The 25,235-nt window shown below is 36.6% G+C and overlaps 1 protein-coding gene across 1 annotated transcript; it reads right to left on the bottom strand.

Moving 5' to 3' along the window:
• Positions 1 to 6,172: 6,172 nt before the first annotated feature.
• LOC101017670 (olfactory receptor 5K4) lies at positions 6,173 to 8,526 on the bottom strand. The gene has a single exon (XM_003893840.5). It carries the CDS (start codon positions 7,910 to 7,912, stop codon positions 6,962 to 6,964), a length of 951 nt encoding a protein of 316 aa, XP_003893889.3. The 5' UTR covers positions 7,913 to 8,526; the 3' UTR covers positions 6,173 to 6,961.
• Between the last annotated feature and the right edge of the window lie 16,709 nt (positions 8,527 to 25,235).

Raw genomic sequence — 25,235 nt, 5'->3', positions numbered from 1 at the left:
CTCGATCATCATCCTTTCCCAACGACACAAATTTAACAACTATCTAACAAAAAAGCACCTTCATTAGAACAAAAAATCAGGTGAATACACACAGTACCCGGTTTTAACTTCATGCCACTGAAAGAGGCACTGAAGAGATAGAAAAAACACTCTTGAAGTGCCAATGCTACCCCTCCCTCCTCCACACCCCTCTCAAGGCAGTGGCCTGGTACAGAGAACATTGTTGTGTCTTGGGGAGAAGAGCGAAACTATTGGGAGGCATTGAACTCAGTGATGACCTGTTATAATAGAAAGCAAAACCAAATCAACTCAGCTGATGCCTGCCCACAGAGAGAGCATTTAAACGACCACTAGCCAGAGGGGAGTCGTGGATCCCGGTGGTCAGAACTTGAGTTCCCACAAGCCTTGCCACCACAGGCTGAAGTGCTATGGGGACCTTAATAAACTTGAAAGGATGTCTAGGCCACAAGGACTGAAACTTGGAGGCAACTTCTAGTGCTGAACTTGGCCCAGAGCCAGTGGAATGGGGTGGGGGTTACACAACCTGCTCAGACACCAGTCAGGATGGATAAGGGAGTGCTGACATCATCACCCCTCCACTAACCCCAGGCAGCACAGCTCATGGCTCTAAAAGAGATTCTTTTCTTCCACTTGAGGAGAGGAGAGGGAAGAGTAAGGGGGACTTTGTCTTGCATCTTAAATACTAACCCAGCCACAGCAAATTAGTGCACTGGTCAGAGTCATAAGACCCTTTTTCCAGGGCCTGGTTCCTGGATGACATTCCTAGACACATCCTGGGCCAGAAGGGAATCCACTGCCTTTAAAGGAAGGATCCACCCCTGGCAGCATTCATCATCAACAAACTGAAGCGCAGTTGGGCCCTAAATGCCAGCAGCGATACAAAGGTACACATCAAAGGCCTTGGGTGAGACTGTGAGACTTGCAGACTTCAGGTGAGACTCAACACATTTCCAGCTGTGGCAGCTATGGCAAGAGTTTTTCTGCTTGAGAAAAGCTGAGAGAAAAGTAAGGGGATTTGTCTTGCAGCTTAAGTGCCAGCTTGGCCACAGTGGGGCAAAGCATGAAGTGGGCTCTTGGGGTCCCTGATTCTAGAACTTGGTTCTTGAATGGCATTTCTGGACCTGCCCTGGGCCAGAGAGGAGCCCACTGACCAGAAGGGCGAGTCCCAGGCCAAGCAACATTTACCACAAGGTGACTTAAAAGCCCTTGGTCCTTAAGAGAATATCAACAGTAGTCTGGCAGTATTCCCCATCGGCCTGTGGTGGTGGTAGCCACAGGGTGAGGCTCCTCTGCCTTAAAAAGGGGAGGGAAGAGTGAGAAGAACTGTGTGTTGTGATCTGAGTGCCAGTTTAGCATCAGAACAACAGAATACCAGCTAGACTTCTAAAGTTGTTGACTCCAGTCCCTGACTTTTGAACAGCACCTCTCAACCCTCCCGGGGCCAGCACCTCTAAAACTCTCTAAGAGCCTAGGGGAACTCATAACCCTGAAGGGAAAGACACAGGCCTGGCTGGTGCTGCCATCTGCTGATTGTAGAGCCCCAGGACCTTGAGCAAACAAAAGTGGTAGCCAGGGGGTTGTTACATCAGGCCTTGGGTGAGACCCAGGGCTGTGCCGGCTTTAGGTCTGACTCAGCACGGTCCTAGTGGTGATGGTCACAGGGGTTCTTGTGTCACCCTATCCCCAGCTTCAAGTTCAGAACTGAGAAGGAGAGAGACTCCATCTGTTTGAGGAAAGCAAGGGAAGAGAACCAGAGTCTCTGCCTGGTAATTCAGAGAATTCTTCTGGATATTATCCAAGACCATCAAGGTGATATCTCTACAAGTCTGCAAGAACCACAGCATTAGTGGGCTTAGAGTGTTCTCTAAAGCAGATAAAACTTATATCAAAACATCCATGTCCTCGCAGATATCTGTAAAGCCTTTTCAAGGAGTACTGGTACCAAGAAGCCCAGACTTGTAAAGACTACAATATACCTAACTCTTCCATGCTCAGACACTGACAAACATCTAATAGCATAAACACCATCCGGGAAATCATGACCCCACCAAATGAACAAAATAAGTCACCAGGGACCAATCCTGGAGAAACAGATATGTGACCTTTCAGATGAGAATTCAAAGTAGCTGTGTTGAGGAAACGCAAAGATATTCAAGATAATGCAGAGAAGGAATTCAGAATTCTATCAGAAAAATTTAACAAACAGATTCAAATAATTTTAAAAAGCAGAAATTCTGAAGCTGAAAAATGTAATTGGCATGCTAAAAATGCATTAGAGTCCTTTAACAGCAGAATTGATCAAGCAGAAGAAAGAATTAGTGAGCTTGAAGACAGGCCATTTAAAAATGTATGGAGGAGAAAAAAGTAAAAAAAGTAAAAACAATGAAGTACACCAACAAGATCTGGAAAACAACTTCAAAAAGGCAAATCTAAGAGTTATTGACTTAAAAGGGAATAGAGAAAGAGATGGGGTAGTTTATTGAAAAGGATAATAACAGAGAACATCTCAAACCTAGGGGAAAATATCAATATCTAATTACAAGAAGGTTATAGAACACCAGGCAGATTTAAACCAAACAAGACTACCTCAAAGCACTGAATAATCACATTCCCAAAGGTCAAGGATTAAAACAAAAGATCCTTAAAAGCAGCAAGCAAAAAGAAACAAATAACATACAATGGAGATCCCATAGGTGGGGCAACAGACTTTTCAGAGGAAACTTTAGGACCACGAGAGAGTAGCACGACATATTTGAAGTGCTGAAGAAAAAAAAGTTTTACCCTGGAATAGTGTGTCCAGTAAAAATATCCTCCAAACAAGAAGGAGAAATAAAAACTTTTCCAGACAACAAAAGCTGAGTTCATAATGGCAACTTTTAAAGTATTAATGTTTTCACGGTCGTTAGGGAAACACTTATGATTCTGAAAACTGGTAACTTATTTATTCTCCTCCTTCTATGTAAATTGTATCTGTCTTGTACACTCAGAATTGCCTTAATTAAGGAAGTAAAGCTTTGAATTTTTAGAGAGAAAAAAAGGGAGGGAGGAAGGGAGGAAAGAAAAGAGGGAGAGAAGACAAGGCAAGGGAAATGAAAAGACAGCTAAGCAGGGAAGAACGAGTGAAACAAGACTCCACCACTATCTAGAAAAACTGATGACAGCATTGCTGAATTTTTTCATTCTGTTACTTCATAAAGTCAGAGATAAAGAAAATATTCTAAATATTTCCAGGTAAACAATAGAATGGGAATCAGAATAACATGTAATTTCTCCAAAGCAACAGATCATGCTAGAATATAAAGGAAACATAACTTCAGAGTTCAGAAGAAAAAATATTTATAACTTAGAATTTTAAAGAAATCAAATTATTATCATATGTGGAAAACAATTGCCAAAGAACAGTCAGCAAAAAGAGGGAATGAACAATTAAGAGAAAGATGGAGAGCTTGAATACTGAGTTATTTAACACAAGAAATCAAAAAATAAAAGTCTCAGTAGGACGGCTGAACGTTGGGTCTAGAGAGCAAATTGTCCAGACTGGAGCAGGAGGGTGGAGGCTACCAGAAAAGAAGTCTCCAGGGTAAAAAAAGAACTCATGATTATTTAATATGGTTGATCAATTTAATGGATACATAATGGATGTGAATGAGCAAATAGGAATATAAAGTTTTTATTAATTTTAAAAAAATTGACAGGTGTAAAGAAAATGAAATGTAAGCATGGTAAACTAGTTCTTCTATTTGCATGTCTCTCATAAAAAGTGGTTATTGAACTATAAAAGATTTTGTTGGGGCCGGGCACAGTGGCTCACGCCTGTAATGGCACTTTGGGAGGCTGAGGCAGGCAGATCACGAGGTCAGGAGTTCAAGACCAGCTTGGTCAACATGGTGAAACTCCCGTCTCTAGAAACAAACACAAAAAATTAGCTGGGCACAGTGGTGCGTGCCTGTAGTCCCAGCTACTCAGGAGACTGAGGCAGAAGAATCACTTGAACCTGGGAGGCAGAGGTTGCAATGAGCTGATATCAGGCCACTGCACTCCAACCTGGCCAACAGAGCGACATTCCATCTCAAAAAAAAAAAAAAAAAAAAAAAAAATTATGTTATATCATCAAGGCTAAAGGGAATGGGAGGTGTTTAATAAATAACTTAATATTCATTTATCATAATGGGAAATTGATTAATATAACTAAAACTGATACTAAGAAATATAAGGATAAATTTTCAGAGAAATCGTTATAAAAATTAGAAGGTTGTTGTGGATGAAACACCTAAGTCATGGTGGGCAAGAAACTGTAGTTTTTGGAATTCACCTTTTAGTACTATTTTTAAATTGTATTATAAATATATATTAGAAAACAAATATAAAGGAGCAAAAACACAGAGACGAGTTTGAAGCTATTGATATTGTTCAGGTGAGAGATGAAATTATGTACAGGTGGTGTAAGTGGAGAGATTTGGCACATTTAAGATATGCTTCAGAGACTAAGTTGACAGATATCATGAAAGCTTGGTTGTGATAGGAGAGAGAGTTGCATGGGGTTCTCTTAATTTCTGCCTTGCCCGACTGGTTAGAGGATGTAACCATCATAATGGAGAAGACCAGGGGAGGACCACGTTTAGTGGGAAATTCAAGACTTGTGTTTTCATCATGTTGAATTTGAGATGTCTTTGCAACATTCAAGTAATTATGTGAAGTAGGCAGTTGCACATATGAGTCTGGAGAGTAGGGTGGATATCAGAGCTGGAAATATACATTCTGAGCCATCTTCATATTGATGAAATTAAAAGCCAAAAAAAGATGAGGTCACATAGAAAGAAAGAATAGAGTGAATAGATATTTTATATATAAATGTTGTATAACCCTAACAATAGACGTTAGGTAGAAGCAGAAGAGTCTTCCCCAATTATAGCTTATAGCTTTTTAGTTTGGTTGCCTTTAAAATGCCCATCTTCCCTCCTGAGACAGAAGTGTAGGAACTAGAACAGTCTTGTTTTTGTTGTACAAACGGGCTAGAAATAGACCTCTCTGTGTATGCATGTACATGTGAATGTATGAGCGCAAATGTACAAAAAGGAGGGATAAGGAATCAGTAAGAGAAGAGTTTGTCAATAAATGCTTCAGGGACTACCAGTTAGCTATAAATCACATTTTAATTCTCACTTTATAACATTATAAAATAAATCCCAGTTGGATACTGTATATTAAAAATCAAACTATGAAAAATGAAGGAAATACAAATTTTGTCTATAAATATATATCTAAATGACAGGGAGATATAAATTTTAACACAAATGGAAGAGATAGTTACTCAGTTGACCTAGGGCTACTAAACAATCCTTTATTTCCTTGTTACTTGTGATGCTCTTCTTATTTTATATGGGAGTTTACTTTTGAACAATCTGATTTGTTCTTTTGGTTTGTTTATTGATTCTTGATTTAAAACCAAACTGTTGTCATTATTGGAATTTTATCATATATTTTAATGTATAACACACAAAGTCTATTTTTTTATTTTCTAGAAAAATCCAGAATAGGAAAAAATTTTAAATTCATTTTGCCAGGTTCCCAAAGAAGTTCTCCTGAGTGTTTATTTGAATTGAATTACTTTGTAAATAATTTTTAGAGAAATGGCCAAATAAAGTTATACCTTTAATATGCCATATACGAAATAAATTCCAGGAAGAATCGAGTCAAGGTGCAAAAATTTAGAATATCAAAAAAGGAAGGAGGAGGAAAATGAGGAGGAGGAAAATGAGGAGAAGGAGAAGAAGAGAAATAAGAAAAGGAGAAAAAGAGATACTCGTTAATAGTAGACTTTGGATTTAAAAAAAAAATTCTGGATGAAATGCATGAAAGAGATCATAGAAAAAATAAGTAAATATGAGTGTATTAAATTAAAATGTTTATAAATATCAGAAACAAATACTAACACTATCAACCCACAGAGGAATTATTTGCAACAAATAGTTGTGATGACTTTTCTCTGAAAACAATGATATAAATAAGAAATAAAAAAGACAAAGCAAAAATGACAATTCATAAAAGTAAAAATGGTCAATAAACACATAAAATATTGGTACAGTTTACCATTACTCAAAAAGAAAACAATGTCATTATCAATATGTTTTAAAATGTTTGATGAGTGTTTAATATGTAACCTGCAGTTTTATAATACATAGCAAAAAACATAGTTGATGCCTTCAAGAATGAAAAGGACCTTAATTATGTTTCTGGTTAAAGCAGACCTTAGTCTACTCTGTCCAATTTGTTGTAAGTCGCTGTTAATTATTCTGCAAAATAGAATATTTTGTGAGTGAGCCTCTTTGTGTGTGTGTATGTGTGTGTCTGTGTCTGTGTATGCCTGTGTATGTGTGTGTGTGTGTTCCTTTTCATTTTATTTTTTTCATTCTTGGAATCTTATCTAAATAAAACTTCATTACCTTAAATATAAATTACTGCAGGTAGTTTGCTTCTAGTCTTTTCCACTCTAAAGTAATACATATGTGTCTGTCAGGTCAGTTTTGTGAAATAAAACTACTATTTCACTTTTCTGCCAGGAAATTTTAAATGTTTCAAACACTCTACATATGATTGGATATAATGTCTTCCATTAACTAGGAAACATAATCAAAGAAGACTCTTCTACACATTTAAACATTTAACTTTCATGCTATGTTGATTAATTGAGGTTTTGGATAATACTCTCTGACAATTCCATGAGTCATGAAAGGTAGTAATAACACTTACCAGTGAGTTTCCCCTGATTCATTCTGGTTGTGGAATTTGGATAAAGATTTGTCAAACAATTTTGAAATTCCATTGATATATTTTTTAAACAAACATAGCCTAACGATTTAGAGGCTTACATTTTGTGTAAAATAACATATTAATTTTTCTGTGTTCCCTGTTTATGAAAGCATTTTAATAAATTTAAAAATCAATTTGCTATAGAGCAAGTTTGTTCAAGAATGTTATAATTCCTCATAATTTTTTTAAGAACGTTTATCACCTCCTTATTTCTCAGACTATAAATAAAAGGGTTTAGTAATGGGATTACTATTGTATAAAATATTGCCACCGGTATATCTTTATCTCCTTCTTCAAATGGTCGAATATACATGAGAAGACAAATGTAAAATATTGAGACAGAGAGAAAGTGGGATGCACAGGTAGAAAATGCTTTACCTCTTCCCTCCTTGGATTTCATTTTGAAAATAGTCAAAAGGATGCAGAGATAAGAGATCAAGACAGTAGCAATGGTAAAGATTTGAATTGGTATTGAAAAGATATATATCATTAGTTCGTTAATAGAAGGATCAGTACAGGAGAGTCTATACAGTGGAAGAATATCACAAAAAAAGTGGTCAATTTTATTAGACCTGCAGAAAGTTAACCTTATCAGAAGCCCTACATGAATCATGGAATGCAGGTTTCCAGCTATGAAGGCCCCTGTGGTCATTTGAATGCAGAGTGTCTTGGACATCATGGTGTGGTACTGCAGTGGGTGGCATATGGCCACATAGCGGTCATAGGCCATTGCCGCCAGAAGAAAGCATTCTGTGGTTTCAGCAAGACAGAGAAAATAAAATTGTGCCATACATTCATACAGGGAAATAATTCTATCCTCAGAAAAGAAATTCTCTAACATCTTGGGGGTAACAGCACAGGAACAGCAGGAATCCATCAGAGCCAGGTTGCCCAGAAAGATGTACATTGGTGTGTGAAGATGGCGCTCTACATAAATTAATGCCACCAGACCAAGATTCCCCACCATCGTGACCAGATAGATGGCAGAGAACACCACAAACAGAAGTATCTTCAGCTCTGGATAATTGGTAAATCCTATGAGGATAAACTCAGCTGCTAAGGAGTGATTTTCCTTAGCCATTCCTGGCTTCTCTGCAGAGACATAAATTGTAAAGAAATTTAATTGAGATTCTAAAGCAGAATGTTTCCAATTTTCTCCCTATAACTTCCCTGTATACAAAAGGGAAGAAAGTCTCCTTCACATCATCCTGTGCCATCTCCTGAACACTAGCACACTCACTGTAGGTCACATCAAGTGAGAAAAAAATATATCATGGATTGTGCACACAGGGCTTGTCTGAAAATACCTGTGTGAATTCCTAGGGCAGGAAAGCTTTATCTGCATGAATTATCCTATGGTGATGTAAAATTTATGGTCAGTACATATAATTTTCCATTTCCAAAATTAAAAGACATTTTCTTATGGTATCTTTTCCTCCAGGAAAAAAATAAACAAGTTTTAAATCATATCCTATTGGATCAATGTGATGCTTAAAATGAATTACTCTTTAGGCATTTTAAATGTTTACATTTTAAAAACTGCACACAAACACAGTGAGTTTGAAGAATGCTTTTGCTAGCTTAGTAACCCTTTCCAGATAAGGTCACCAATGCATATTTTTAGAAATATCAGGCTGGGCGCAGTGGCTTATGCCTGTAATCCCAGCACTTGGGGAGGCTGAGGCCGGCGGACCATGAGATCAGGAGTTCGGGACAAGCCTGACCAACATGGTGAAATCCCATCTCTATTAAAAATACAAAAATTAGCTGGGTGTGATGGTGCCCACCTGTAATCTCAGCTACTCACAAGGCTGCTGCAGGAGAATCACTTGAACCTTGCATTCAAGGTGGAGCTTGCCGTGAGTCGAGAACTTGCCACTGCACTCCAGCCTGGGCAACAGAGCAAGACTCCGTCTCAAGAAAAAAAAAAGAAGAAGAAAAGAAAAAAAAAAAAAAAGAAATATCTACTCATCCTTTTAGAGAGGATAGGAATATGAAACATCTATAGGTGTTCTTAATAATTGTATTGGATAACATTTTTATGTTCATTTCAACATATTCTAGATACTATTCCAATCTTGGTATGACAAATTTCTCAAGGAGCTACTACTCTTAATTACTCACTTATCCTAATACTTTCTGTATCTAGTTTTAAGAGTTTTATGTGCATGTCTAACATTGTAAGATTTGGTTGCAAAGCTTCCACTCACAGTGTGAATATTCTTCATGGTAAATATCTATTTTGTCTTTTCTCAAACATCTCTCATAGAAACTAATGTCTTCATTTTCAGTGAGTTCCATGGAGGCTCTCCATTTATTTACTTAAGCTTTACATTTATTTAAATTTACAAACTCATTATCTACTCTTAACTGGCTATATATTTATTTGAGTTTATTGATCACCTGAATTTATTATATAGTTATTATAATTTGACAACTATAACATTAAAATATTTCAGTTGCAGAAAAAATATGAGTTTTAAGGAATAATAAAGTTAACTTTCTTTTCTTCTAGAAGTTTCTAAAGGTCTTTAGTCACAGCATACTCCAAATAGACAATTTTGGAGAAAAGCCTACAATAGTTAATTCAAAGTGCATTTTTTTTTTTTTTTTTTGAGATGAAGTTTCACTCTTGTTGCCCAGGCTAGAGTGCAATGGTGCAATCTCAGCTCACTGCAACCTCCACCTCCCGGGTTCGAGCAATTCTCCTGCCTCAGGCTCCTGAGTAGTTGGGATTACAGGTGTGAGCCACCATGCCCGGTTAATTTTGTATTTTTAGTAGAAACGAGGTTTCACCATGTTGGTCAGGCTGGTCTTGAACTCCTGACCTCAGGTGATCCGCCTATCTCGGCCTCCCAAAGTGTTGGGATTCCAGGCATGAGCCACTGTGCCTGGCCAATGCATTGTTTTAGAAACATATTTTGGTTAGGTTTTCTCTGTTTCTTACTTTTGTTTACACCAAATTTAAAATTCTGGTTTTCTATTCACTCACGTAATATAATGAGGTTTTCTGGAGTTTCATCACTAGAGGCTTGTAATCAAAAGAATACAATAAAATGTCCTTTATATTTTAGGTCTGTAACTCTTTTTAAAAATCCTTCAGAATTATATTTTGGAAAAAACTTTGTAAAAATATAAAATACTGCTTTTTATCATTATTTTTGTAATACCTAATGGAAAATCAATAGAAAATATTTATCATGTGGACTACGGAATAATGGATTTTATTATCAATAATTATTATTTTATATAGATGATATATCAGAATATAATGAATAAAAACTCATTTTCTCTTCTCCAATGTAAAATATAATTCTCAACTGCATAAAAAATTAATTCTACTATACATCCCAGAATTATTGTACAGGTCATTGTCAGCTTTATCTGTATATTTGCTGATAAAATTATGGTACTTTGAAGGGGAACATCACACACCGGGGCCTATCATGGGGAGGGGGGAGGGGGGAGGGATTGCATTGGGAGTTATACCTGATGTAAATGACGAGTTGATGGGTGCAGCAGACTAACATGGCACAAGTATACATATGTAACAAACCTGCATGTTATGCACATGTACCCTACAACTTAAAGTATAATAATAATAAATAAATTTAAAAAAAGAAAAAAAAAATATAAATAAATAAAATAAAATTATGGTACTTTGAACAAAGAATAGGTCAGACTTATCCACTTACTGTGCGTCCTGATGGCTTTCTATAATGTCTTCACTTTAGAGACAAAGAAAGTTATTAAGTGGCTAGAATTTAAAAACAATGAAAATAAAAACAATGAAAAATTTTAATACTATAATGTAAGTAAGTTAGAAATCAGTCCTCATATTTTGAGTTCACTGAGAAACATTTTATAGTAGTTGACTGGTCACCTGATGTTTTTTCTTTGTAGGGAAATTAAGAATAAAAATATTGGATTTTAAATCATTAGGGAATAAATTATAAAAATCTGGGACACTCCTACCAATAGGTCTGTGACAATAATTATGTGTCAGGCAAAGTTAAAGTTTTCTATTCTAAAGGGAATTCCTCAGCCTTGGCATCAGAGTGTTTCCGCAGATACTCTAATCTGATGGGCATGGTTCCCCCAGAACCAGTAAATCAAACAGCATGTAAAGATGGATGCATTTTGAGATTCGGAAGTTAAATCAAAATGGCTATCACTAAAAACAGCTTAAGGTTCATCTTGATTTTTCACACACTCGGAATCTCTCTCTTTCTCTTACACACACACACACACACACACACACACACACACACACCCCTACCTTGATTAACTGAAAACTATGATAGAGAGAAAAAGATTTACATTGATCACTTGGGGTAGAAGTTAGAGATTTGAAGAGAAATTTGTATTTGCGGACAAGAGGCAAAACGTGGCAGGAGCATCCAGGGTTGTGTTCCTTTCTTTTGCTCCCAAAATTAATCTGGCTAAATCTTGTATATTCATCCTCTGAAATAAGTCTGACATTATGTTCTTTAGTTTCGCTTATGTGTCATGAGGTAACTTTAAAAAACTTAATTGAGCTATGAATAATGTACAAAAAGCTGTACACATATAATATATACAACTAGATAAATTGGGACATAAAAGCTGTACACATATAATGTATACAACTAGATAAATTGGGACATAAGTATAGATCCATGAAACTATTACCAGAATCAATGCTGTCATCATAAGAACTTACTTGTTAATTGGCCTCCTAGCCCCATCTTTTCTCTAGTGTGTAGATATGCTCTTATGCATTAGAAATGTTTTTGGCTCCTCATTAGTCTTCAAACCAACTTTTTGTCCTTTATCTTGGTACTCCAAGGGCTCCATACATAGGGCTTATATCACTTAAGACTTTATTTTCTACCATTCACCTTTAAAAATCCATCTCCAGAGACATGCCCATCACTTATCTATTCCTTGATGCGCTAGAGTTTAACCTTGACCTCAGAATATTTACTCAGAATCTACTCTTCACATGAAATGCCCTCTTTGATTTCTTCTTCTATCCAAATCCTACTCAATTTTTATGAGATCTGATTCCCATTATGAAGGCATCCTCAACTTTCTGATCTGCAAGATAATGACGGTTTGCGTGATGCAAAGAGCTCTTAATTGTGCTTCACTCCTATGCTCATTCAGCTGTTTTTTCATGTGCAACTTTTGTTTATTCTCAGATAGATTAATTTTTTTTTTTTTTTTTTTTTTTTTGAGACGGAGTGTCGCTTTGTTGCCCAGGCTGGAGTGCAGTGGCCAGATCTCAGCTCACTGCAAGCTCCGCCTCCACCTCGCCCAGCTAATTTTTTTGTATTTTTAGTAGAGACGGGGTTTCACCGTTTTAGCCAGGATGGTCTGGATCTCCTGACCTCATGATCCGCCCACCTCAGCCTCCTAAAGTGCTGGGATTACAGGCGTGAGCCAAGATTAATTTTCTTTTAGGTTTTCCACACTGCAAACCCCTCATAGTTCCAGATAATGTAGGCCCTAGGTGAATGCTTATTGAATTGCTTGCAGAAATTTCAAGTAAATTAACTTCAACATTATAGAGTGACTACAATAGAGAAGTCATGGAGTCAGACATTGGGCAGGAGGGGTATGTGGTAGGAGTGAGGTTGGGCAGAAACCTGAATAGATAGATAAGAAATAATCCTGCCCTCAGGGAGCTCCCAATCTAGAAAGTAAAATCACTTATACAACGATATAATACAGAAACTCAGGCTGAGTTAAGTATTACAAACTTAACTACAAACAAGGTATATGGGAACACAAAGAAGGACTTAGAGAACTGAGGGACGCCCTTATATAAAAATGATATTTCTCATGATTCCTGAAGGATAAATTAAATTTCAATAGGCAAGAAGAATGTGTGGCAAAGAATTACAGGTTGAAGGAGCAGCATGATTAAAAGCAAAAGCATGGAAACTTGAAAGCACAAAGCATATTTAGTGAATGGAGAGTGAACCAGAGTAGCCAGAGTCTGGGCTCATGACAGGAAGGAGTTGGAGGTTCTCATCGCCACTCCCTCACTAGGATCACTACTCAACTTCTAATTACCACACCTAAGCATTTTTTAAATTATTATCTTAATTAATTAATTTTATGATTTGGCACCATTGACCACACTCTGAAGCATATTTGCTTTTCAGGCTTCTGTGATTTAACACGTGTTTATTGCTACATCTCTGGCTATTCTTTCTCCATGTTTTCTCTTAGATCCTCTTTTATTCCTTTCCTCACACACACAAATTCCTTAAAATAAAAGTACACCCTTGGGTACTTTTACAAAATTATGGTACTTTGTTTTAAATACTAGTCACTAATTTAGAAAAGGCTTGCCTGATATTTAGCCAATAAATTACCATATACTCTGATGTCAATCAGTTGTTTTGTAAGCAAATTAAAATGTGCTGAATTTTTAAATTTGAAAAATAAATTCAAATTTATCTTAAAATATGTGGAATATTTTATCTTAAAATATGTGGAACATTTTAATTTTGGAAACATTTTGTTTCCAAATTTTTTAAAAAATAAGCAAACATGAGAGTTTTTACTATGTTATATAATTTTTGCCCAGAGTATTATATGAGGATATATAGAAATATCCTAAACATGTTTTCAAGATTTTATCTGTGTTGCATGATTTCATATTGATAGTAGTTACAGTTCACTTAGTTAAATATCAAACTGACATTAAAGGACAAAATAAAGGTTTTAATCATTTAAAAATATGTGTTGAATAGCTACTTATCATCAGAGAATGGATTAGCACATTTAGAAAACCTATCTTTTATTAGAAGAAAAATATATAATTCATCCTAAATCCAGCAATTCTTTTAAGTGTTGACATGATTCCCAGAGAACCTCTGTGTGGCATGTGGTCACTCATTATAAGATATCATACAGTTTCTAGTATTTTAAAGATCCTATTTATTTTTAAAAACTGATCATATCAGTGACATGCATTTCATACTCTCCTGGTGTCAGTTTCTTTGCTGTAATACCTTGCCTATCAATGATGAAAATAGTTATTTTCAAATGGAGTGATACCTCTACTTGTTCTATTCATTGATTCATCATGAAAGTTTTTTAATAATAAATAAACACATTTTACTTTGTTGCCACATTGCTTTTCTGCATTATTTCCACTATTTTTTAGTCCAGTGCAGGTATTTTTACTGAGTAAGGAGGAATAAGCATTTCTCCAGTAATAATGCTTTAATTTTCACTTTAAATAACATGAGTTGTAACCTTTTTAACTTGAAAATTTTAATTGATACATAATATTTTTACATAGTTATGGGACACATGTGATATTTTCTTACATGCACAAAAAATACCTAATGATCAAGTCAAGATTTTTAGGATAGCCATCACCCTGAGCATTTATTTCAATGTGTTAAGAGCACTTCAAGTCCTCATTTCTAGCTATTTCAAAATATGTAATACATTGTTGTCAACTATAGCCACCCTATTCTACTATTGAACATTAGAGCTTATTCATTCTATCTGACCGTATGTTAGTATCCTTTAATCAATCTCTCTTCATTCCCTGCATTCCCCAATCTTTCCAGACTCTGGTGACTACCATACTCTCTACCTTTATAATATCAATGTTTTTTAGCTCCCATATATGAATAAGCACATACAATGTTTCTTTTTCTGGGTCTGGTTTATTTTACTCAACATAATAAGCTCCAGTTCCATCCGTGTTACTGCAAAGAACAGATTTTCTTTCCCCTTTATGACCAAATAGTATTCCATTGTATAAATATACCACATTTTATGTAACCATTCAGCCATTAATGGACACTTAGGTTGATTCCATAGCTATTGTTAATAGTGCTGCAATACAAATGAGGGCATCGATATCCCTCTGATATACTGATTTTCTTTCCTTTGGAAAAATACCCAGTGGTGGGATTCCTGGATTGTATGGTCATTCTATTGTTAGTTTTTTGAGAAACCTCCATACTGTTATGGAAAACAGTTCTAATGTACATTCCCACTGACAGTGTGTAAGACATCCCTTCCTCTATATTTTTGCCAGTATCTGTTATTTTTGTCTTTTTGATAATGATGATTCTAGCTGGGATAAGATTATATCACACTGTGGTTTTGATTTGAATTTCCTTGATGATCAGTGATGTTGAGTATTTTTTTTATATACCTGTTGGCCATTTGTACATCTTGTTTTAAGGATGTATTCAAATTCTTTGCCCACTTTTTAATGGGATTTTTTTTGTAGGGTTGTTTGAGTTTCTTGAATATTCTGGATATTATTTCTTTGTTGGATAGTTTGCAAATATATTCTCTCATTCAACAGGTTATCTCTTCACTTTGTTGATTTGTTCCTTTGCTATGCAGAAGCTTTTTACTTAGACGTGACCCGTTTGTCTATTTTTGATTTTGCTGTCTGTGCTTTTGGGGTTTTGGTCATAAATCTTAACGTAGACCTATGTCCTGGAGTGTTTTTTCTTTGCTTTCTTCTATGTGTTACCTTTAAATTTTTAATCATTTTGAGTTGGCTTTTGTATATGATCAGAGATAGGGGTCTAGTTTCATTCCTCCGAATGTGAATATCCAGTTTTCCCAGGACCGTTTATTGAAGAGGGTGTCCTTTTCCTAATGTATGTTCTTGGCACCTTTATTGAAAATCAATTAGCTCTAAATACATGAGTTTAATTCTGGTTCTCTAGTTGGTTCCATCCATCTATACATCTGTTTTTTATACCAATACCATGTTCGTTGGTTATGATAGCCTTGTAATATATTTTGAAGTCTGGTAACGTGATGCCTCCAGTTTTTACCTTTTTTCCTCTCAGGATTGCTTTGGCTATTGGGGCTCTCTTTTGGTTCCATACAAACTTTAGAATTTTTTTTTTTCTATTTTTGTGAAAAATGTCATTGGTATTTTGATAGGAATTGCATTTAAGCTATGGATTGCTTTGGTTGTATGGTAATTTTTAACAATATTAGTCTTTTTAACCCATGAGCATGAGGTGTCTTTTCATTTATTTGTGTCCTCTTTAACTTTTTTCATCAGTATTTTTTAGTTTTCTTTGTAGAGATCTTTTGCCTCCTTGGTTAAATGTATTTTTAGGTATTTTATGTTTCTTACAGGTATTGTTTATGAGATTCCCCTCTTGATTTCTTTTTCAGTTAGTTTGTTACTGGTGTATAGAAATGCTGCTAATTTTTGTCTGTTGAGTTTGTATCCTACAACTTTACCAAACTCATTGATCAGATCTAAGTGCTTTTTGGTGAAGTCTTCAGGGTTTTCTAAATATGGCCATCTACAAAGAAGGCCAATTTGACATCCTCTTTACAATATGGATGCCTTTTACCTCCTTCTCTTGCCTTATTGTTCTGGCTAGGACTTCTAGTACTATGGGTTTTTAAAAATTTTTACTTTTACTTTTTATTTTAAGTTCCTGGGTTCATGTGCTGGGCTTAGTATTATGTGAAATAGGAGTGCAGAAAATGAGCATCCTTATCTTGTTGCAGTTCTTAGGGGAAAGGCTTTCAGCTTTTTCCCATTCAGTATGATGTTAGCTGTGGGCTTGTCATATATGGCCTCTCCAGACAAAGCTGTTTGACTTGGTTCCCTCTCCTTCGGTACCTCATGTGTTTCCTCCTGTCACTTCTCTGCTGAATTCCAGCATTATGTCTCAGATATGCTATTTGAAATGTAATTATCTACTCGCTATTTAAGTTCTTTATTTTGAAGGAGGCTGCTGAGCGGTGCCTCCAGTCAGTCATCATGAAGTCCCTCCTGGGCTTCTTAACATTTTATCATTTAGTGAAATTAAATTTGTAAAATCATTAAATTAGGGCATAATGATAATTGGCATTTATCAAACATTTGCATTTCTCTAGGCACTCTTGTAAGAAATTAAGTTTACTAACTCATTAACGTTTATAATAGTCTGTATAGTAGGTTACATTCGAGTTCTGTAGATGAGGAAGCAAATGCACCGAGGTGTTAAGAAACTACCTCAAGTTCCTTACCTACTAAGTGAAAAAAACAGTATTTGAACCCAGTGGGTTTTATTCCAGAGTCCAGAGTCTGTGCTCTTAAGCACTATAATATATTATTTTTTTGTTAAATAGCATTCTGATTCTGAACCTACAGTAACCTTTCTAGGAAACCAACCTCTTGTCTACAATAAACAGCCTAGAAAGTCACCCAGCCATAAATCAGACTGGCAGGAAACCAGATTACCATTTTTAGTAACAACTCAGGAAGCTACACAATAACTTCTGTAACGATCAGCTGGAAATGATCAGGATTGATTAATAAATGTCAGCTTTCTAATTTTTGTTTTCACTTCCAATTTAGGATGATCTGGACAATACCAAATATGCACCCCTCATCAGTCACATTACATAGGCTGTCCCAATCTAGTTAGCATGGCTACAGCTTCCCCATGGCAACAGCCTCAAATCAAGGCACACATGAAATCTTCCTTTTTTTCCCACTCCCTGTCTGCATTTGAGTCTCTGGCAAAACGCAAGTGATAGTGGCTGACTCTCTTGCTATAGCAAGCTATGAATATATAGCCTTTGTCTTCCTCACTTATTCAGTTTTAAAAATTATTTCCATAGGACAATCACTAATGCTAGGAGACATTAGGAATCTATTTTGTATCTGGCCTAGGCGTAACCTAGAGAATAAGTCCCACGACTAAATTTGGTTAACTAAAAATAATCAGTTGGACCTTATCTTAACTGACTGATGGTAATACTTTTCCTAAATTTTCCACCTAGGCATCAGTTATTGTCTTGCCTGGCCAATAAATAGTTGAGACCTTTCTCTTATTTAGAACTCTTACAGCCAACAAAGCCATGCTAGTCTCTAGGTGTGTTGCATATGTCCTGGTAAATTATCACTTCAAGCTCTCAGTAAAATATGAGTAACCGGAAGATTTGTTTTATATACATGGAAAAGGCAGGCAATATCAACAAAATAAACATTTTGCACTGGAAAGCATTGAAAGGCCATCTGATTACAGAAAGATATTGTTGCGGGTGTATTCTCAGAGGATAAACAAGTAACCCTTCGGTAGCAATTGCAGTCTGAATTTAATCAGTGAGTCTGATTTCTAAAATTGTTTATGCAAAAAAAAAAAAAATTGGCTCTGTTGAAGCATGTAGATGCCTTGGAGTTAATCCTTATTAGAAAGCACATGGGGTGGTAAACAAATCTGACAGATGAAAAGATTAACAGCCATGGCAAATTTTTAAGAATGCAATTAATGAGTCCAAAGAGTTTAAAGAAATAAGGCAGCTTAGGGAAGATGAAAAAGCACTAGGAATTATTTTCCAGGCTTTACCGAGTTATAATTTATGAATAGTAAATTCATCCATCTTAAAAGCACAATTTGGTAAGTTTTAGAAACTGTGCGCAGTTGTGCCACTACCATAGTCAAACTTTAGGACATTTTAATAATCTTAAAAAGTTCTCAAGTGCCTCTTCGCCATTAATCTGTGCCCCTAACCTGGTTCCAGGCATCCATTAATCATGTCTGTCACTATAGATTTGCCTTTTCTAGAATTTTATAAAAAATGGAAACATACGGCTTATAGTCGCTTGCATCTGGCTACTTTTATTTAGCCTAATCCTTTAAAATTCATCCATATTGCGGAATGTATCTGTAGCTTGTTGCTTTTCCTTGCCGAGGACGACTATCCTTTATCAACCAGATTTGCTGGAGCACGTCTCCTTTTTCAGATGGCACCATGATAAGCTTTGTCAGTAGAGGGCGCTGGAGGACAATACAGGACAATGGGGCTTCTCTAGTTTTCTCGCACTTCCTCTTCTTTTTGCTCCAGTAACCGAACTACCTGTGGCATGCAGGAGGAATAGTCATTGACACTCACCCTCCAACAAATGTTGTTGCTAAAATCATCTCCAATAGGTTTACCAATTGACAATCCTGGCCCACAGCGTCTTCTTTGCTTGCTTCAGCCAGCTGACTTTAGAAGAGCTCTGGCACAAGGGGGCCCAGCAAACTTCGCCGTACAGTAATCTGCAGGTCCTGCTTTCTCCAACAAGGTCTGGATCTTAACGGTGGGAAGGAGGTTTTGCTTCTAAGTTTGTCTCTTCTTTGGACACTTTTTCTCAACCGTAGACTGTTCTTTAGCTTTCTCTTTTAACTCCGTCCTATCTCCTGACTTCTCCTCTGTTTTCTAGCTGAAAACTTACTGATTCAGATTTGGTGCCGGAATCTGTCCAAGATGATAGACTCCTGAATATGGGATCATGGGACAGATTTGGCCCTTGGTCTAGAGCCGCGTGCTGACACTGAGATCTTTCATAATGGCTGGTTTATGTTTTGTTTTGTTTTGTTTTTTGTTTTTTGAGACAGGGCCACACTCTGTTGCCCAGGCTGGAGTGCACTGGCACAATCCTGGCTCAGTGCAGCCTCTACTTCCTGGGTTCAAGCAATTCTCCTGCCTCAGCCTCCCGAGTAGCTGGGATTACAGGCATGCACCACCACACCTGGCTAATTTTTTTTTTAACATTAATAAGGTACGTGTTTATTTATTTATTTTTATTATACTTTAAGTTCTAGGGTACATGTGCACAATGTGGAGGTTTGTTACATGTGTATATATGTGCCATGTTGGTGTGCTGCACCCATCAACTCGTCAGCACCATCAACTTGTCATTTACATCAGTTATAACTCCCTGTGCCATCCCTCCCCATTCCCCCCTCCCCATAATAGACCCTAGTGTGTGATGTTCCCGTTCCCATGTCCAAGTGATCTCATTGTTCAGTTCCCACCTATGAGTGAGAACATGCGGTGTTTGGTTTTCTGTTCTTGCGATAGTTTGCTGAGAATGATGGTTTCCAGCTGCCCATGTCCTACAAAGGACACGAACTCATCCTTTTATAAGCTGCATAATAGTATTCCATGGTGTATATGTGCCACATTTTCTTAATCAGTCTGTCACTGATGGAGATTTGGGTTGATTCCAAGTCTTTGCTATTGTGAACAGTGCCGCAATAAACATACGTGTGCATATGTCTTTATAGCAGCATGACTATAATCCCTTTGGGTATATCCCCAATGTCACGATGGCTGGAGTGGTATGGTATTTCTAGTTCTAGATCCTTAAGGGAATCGCCATACTGTTTTCCACAATGGTTGAACTAGTTTGTCCTAACAGTATAAGCGTTCCTATTTCTCCACATATCCTCTCAGCACCTGTTGTTTCCCTGACTTTTTTAATGATTGCCATTCTAACTGGTGTGAGATGGTATCTCATTGTAGTTTTGATTTACATTTCTCTGATGGCCAGTGATGAGCATTTTTCATGTCTGTTGGCTGTATGAATGTCTTCTTTTTGAAATGTCTATTCATATCCTTTGCCCACTTTTTGATGGGGTTGTTTGTTTTTTCTTGTAAATTTGTTTTGAGTTCTTTGTAGGTTCTGGATAGTAAGCCCTTTGTCAGATGGAAGTAGATTGCAAAGTTTCTCCCATTCATGTAGGTTGCCTATTCCTCTGATGGTAGTTTCTTTGCTGTGCAGAAGCTCTTTAGTTTAATTAGATCCCATTTGTCAATTTTGGCTTTTGTTCGCGGTTTAGCACGGTGTTTTAGACATGAAGTCCTTACCCATGTCTATGTCTGAATAATTACCTAGGTTTTCTTCTAGGGTTTTTATGGTATTAGGTCTAACATTTAAGTCTCTAATCCATCTTGAATTAATTTTCATTATAAGGGTAAGGAGAAAGGATCAGTTTCAGCTTTCTACTTATGGCTGTAATTTTCCCAGCATCCTTTATTAAATAGGGAATCTTTTCCCCATTTCTTGTTTTTCTCAGGTTTGTCCAAAGATCAGATGGTGTAGATGTGTGGTATTTGCAGAGCTGTTCTGTTCCATTGGTCTGTATCTCTGTTTGGTACCAGTACCATGCTGTTTTGGTTACCGTAGCCTTGTAAAGGCACTTCATTTGAGTAGCTTGATGGGGATGGCATTGAATCTATAAATTACCTTGGGCAGTATGGCCATTTCACAATATTGATTCTTCCTATCCATGAGCATGGAGATGTTCTTCCATTTGTTTATCCTCTTTTATTTCACTGAGCAGTGGTTTGTAGTTCTCCTTGAAGAGGTCCTTTACATCCCTTGTAGGTTAGATTCCTAGGTATTTTATTCTCTTTGAAGCAATTGTGAATGGAAGTTCATTTGATTTGGCTCTGTGTTTGTCTGTTATTGGTGTATAAGAATGCTTGTGATTTTTGCACATTAATTTTGTATCCTGAGACTTTGCTGAACTTTCTTATCAGCTTAAGGAGATTTTGGGCTGAGACGATGGGGTTTTCTAAATATACAATCATGTCATCTGCAAACAGGGACAATTTGACTTCTTCTTTTCCTAACTGAATACCCTTATTTCTTTCTCTTGCCTGATTGCCCCAGCCAGAACTTCCAACACTATGTTGAATAGGAGTGGTGAGAGAGGGCATCCCTGTCTTGTGCCAGTTTTCAAAGGGAATGCTTCCAGTTTTTGCCCATTCAGTATTATATTGGCCGTGGGTTTCTTATAAATAGCTCTTATTATTTTGAGATACGTTCCATCAATACCGAATTTATTGAGAGTTTTTAGCATGAAGGGCTGCTGAATTTTGTCAAAGGCCTTTTCTGCATCTATTGAGATAATCATGTGGTTTTTGTCTTTGGTTCTGTTTATATGCTGGATTATGTTTATTGATTTGCATATGTTGAACCAGCCTTGCATCGCAGGGTCGGAACCCACTTGATCATGGTGGATAAGCTTTTTGATGTGCTGCTGGATTCGGCTTGCCAGTATTTAATTGAGGATTTTTGCATCAATGTTCATCAGGGATATGGGTCTAAAATTCTCTTTTTTTGTTGTGTCTCTGCCAGCACACCCGGCTAATTATTGTATTTTTAGTAGAATGGAGTTTCACCATGTTGTCCAGGCTGGTCTCAAACTCTTGACCTAAGGTGATCTGCCTGCTTCAGCTTCCCAAAGTGCTGGGACTACAGGCATGAGCCACCATGCCCAGCTGATAATGGTTGATAATTTATAGCACAGTAACCTCACAGTTAATCAAGCTAAACCTGTAGTAGCAATTGAAGCATGTGCCTTGGAAACCCAACTGGTCCATAATATCTTCAAGTACTGTGGTGTGGGATAGATTCTGAGTGCACTAGGGTGCTTAAGAAATAAAATGGCACATACCGGTCTTTGCCTCTTAACTGAAATCACAGTCTGATGGGATGTCAGCAAGAGGGCACAATAGGAAGCCCTAGACCCTCCTCATGAACACACAGATTCAACAATACACAGACCAATTTCCTTCGTAAGAAATCCAGAGACTAGTTGAGAGGTTTCTGTAGCCCAGGCAAGCTTAAAACTGCCACATTGAAGCCAGTAGGAAGGTTCAAGACAGCCTCTTGCCATAATCCCTGCCCCTGGCACAGCACTATGATTAGGGAGAAACCTCCAGCTCCCAGCTTCTCCCTGGGTAAGTAAGATAAGAACTATACTACATGTTCAATTTTCTGATTTCTCTGGGGGCTGCTCGAGGCACTAACCGTTGGTTTTTTGAAAAGACAACCCAACTGATAAAACTTTAGCTAGACTTACTAAAAGAAGAAAAAGGGAGCACAAAGACAAATAAAATGTAAGTGAAAGAGGAGACTTTAAAACTGATGCCACAGAAATACAGAAAGATCATGAGACTACTGTGAACAATTACACACCAATAAACTGCATAACTTAGAAGGAATGGATAAGTTTCAACAAACATACAACCTACCAAGAATGAGTCCTGAAGAAATAAAAAGTCTGTACAGACCTATTACAAATAAAGAAATTGAATCAGTAAATCAAAACTGTTTTAACAACGACAACAACAACAAAAAACAGAACCAGATGGCTTCACTGATTAATTCTACCAACTGTTTAAAGAATAACTAATGCCAATGCTTCTCAATCTTTTCCAAAAATCAGAGGGAAGGAAACACTTCTAAACTAATATCAGACCAGTGTTACTCTAATACCAATCCAGACAGAAACAATACAAGAAAGAAAAGCTGCAGGCCAATGTTGCTGACAAACATTGATGTAAAGCTCCTCAACCATACAATAGCAAACTGAATTCAGTAACATATTTCAGGGACCATACACTGTGACCAAGTGACATTTATCCCTGGGATGCAAGGATGGTTCAACATACAAAAATCAATTAATGTGATAAACCATACCGATAGAACAAAGAAGAGAAATCACACGATCATCTCAATAGATGCAGAAAAACCATGTGACAAAAGTAAGCATTGTTTTCAGCGTAAAAACTTTCAATAAACTCAGGATAGAAGGAAATTACTTCAACAAAATAAAGAATTATAATGAAAAGTATATGAAAGATCCACAGCTAACATCATACTCAGTGGTGAAAAACTGAAAGCTATTCCTCTAATATTGGGAACAAGGAAAGGATGCCCACTCTCCTCTTCTATTCAATATAGCAGTAGAAGTCCTAGCCAGAGCAATTAGGCGAGGAAAAGAAATAAAAAGCTTCCAAATTAGAAAAGAAGTAAAATTATCTCTGTTTGCAGATGACATAATTATATAGTATAAAACGCCAAAGATTATACTGAAAACCTTTTAGAACTAATAAATGAATTCAGAAAGTTGCAAATTACAAAATCTACATAAAACATCAGCTGTATTTCTCTATACTAACAATGAACTATCTGAAAAGAAAATTAATAAAATAATCTCATTTGCTATAGCATCCAAAATAATAAGACAATTAAATATAAACCTAACTAAGAAGATAAAAGACTTGTACACTGAAAGCTACAAAACATTGATAAAAGAAATTAGACACAAATAAAAGGAATGATATCTTGTGTTCATAGATTGAATGACATGATATTTTTAAAATATCTATACTATCCAAAGTTATTTACAGATTTGATACAATCTCTGTCAAAATCCTAATGGCATTTTTACAGAAACAGAAAAATTAATACTAAAATGGAAGCACAAAGGACCAAGAATAACTAAAAAATCATGAGAAAAAAGAACAAAGCTGGAGGCATAACACTTTCTGATTTCAATATATATTACAAACCTACAGCTATTAAAATAGTATGGTATTGGCATTAGGAAAGACAAATAGACCAATGCAACAAAATAGAGGGCCTAGAAATGAAACCATACATACAGGCAATGGATCTTCAACAATGGTGCCAAAATACACAATTGGCAGAGAATAGTCTGTTATACATATGGTGTTGGGAAAACTGGATATCCACATGCTTAAGAATAAAATTAAACCCTGTATGGGTGCCGTGGCGTATGCCTATAATCCCAACAGTTTAGGAGGCCGAGGTGGGCAGATTGCTTGATCCCAGGAGTTAGAGACCAGTCTGGGCTACATAGCAAAACCCCATCTTTACCAAAAATACACAACTTAGTTGGGCATGGTGGTACGGCCTGTAGTTCCAGCTACTCAGGGGGCTGAGGTGGGAGGATCGCTTGAGCTCAGGAGGCAGAGGTTGCAGTGAGCCATGATTGCACCACTGCACACCAGCCTGGGTGACAGAGGGATACTCTGTTCAAAAAGAAACAAAAATAAAAGAAAGAAAGAAAAGAAATTTAACCCTTATCTTAAACCATCCACAAAAATCAACTCAAAATGAATTAAAGACTTAGCTGTAAGACCAGAAACTGTAAAATTTCTAGAAGAAAACCTGGGAAAAGCTTCATGACCCTGGTCTTGGCAATGATTTCTTGGCTATGACACCAAAAGCACAGGCAGCTAAAGCAAAAACAAAAAAGTGAGACTACATCATGCTAAAAAAGAGTTCCTGCATATTAAAAAAATAGCAATTAACAGGCTAAAAATTCAACCTACAGAATGGGAGAAAATATTTGTGAACCATATAGGAGATAAGGGATTAATATCTAAACTATCAGTTGAAGGAATTCCTTCAATTCAAAAACAGAAAAAAAACCCAAATAACCTGTTTAAAATATTAGAAAGAACATACTTCTCCAAAGAGGGCATACAAATGGCCAACAGGTAGATAAAAATGTCCTCAACTTCAGTAATTATCAAGGAAATGAAAATCAAAACTGCACTATCACCTTACACCTTTTAGGATGACTTTTAAAAAAAATATTGGCAAGAATGTGGGGAAAAAGGGAACCCTTTTGTGCTGTTGGTGGGAATTTAAAATGGTGCAGCCCCTATGAAAAAAAGGAGGAAGATTCCTCAAAATACTAAATATATTTATTTATTACAATAAAATATAAAATGAAAGGATTTATATGAACTCACTTGGAAAGATGTATTTGATATACTGTTCAGTAAGTAAAGCAAGCTACTGAACATAGCATATGATT

This window comes from Papio anubis, chromosome 2, assembly GCF_008728515.1.
Source record: "Papio anubis isolate 15944 chromosome 2, Panubis1.0, whole genome shotgun sequence".
Lineage (NCBI taxonomy): Eukaryota > Metazoa > Chordata > Mammalia > Primates > Cercopithecidae > Papio > Papio anubis.
Note: the sequence above shows the minus strand (reverse complement) of the source record. Positions and strands in the feature narration are given on the sequence as shown.

Excerpts from the sequence above, each read along its gene's own strand:
- LOC101017670 (XM_003893840.5), bottom strand. The coding sequence starts at position 7,912 with ATGGCTAAGGAAAATCACTCCTTAGCAGCTGAGTTTATCCTCATAGGA.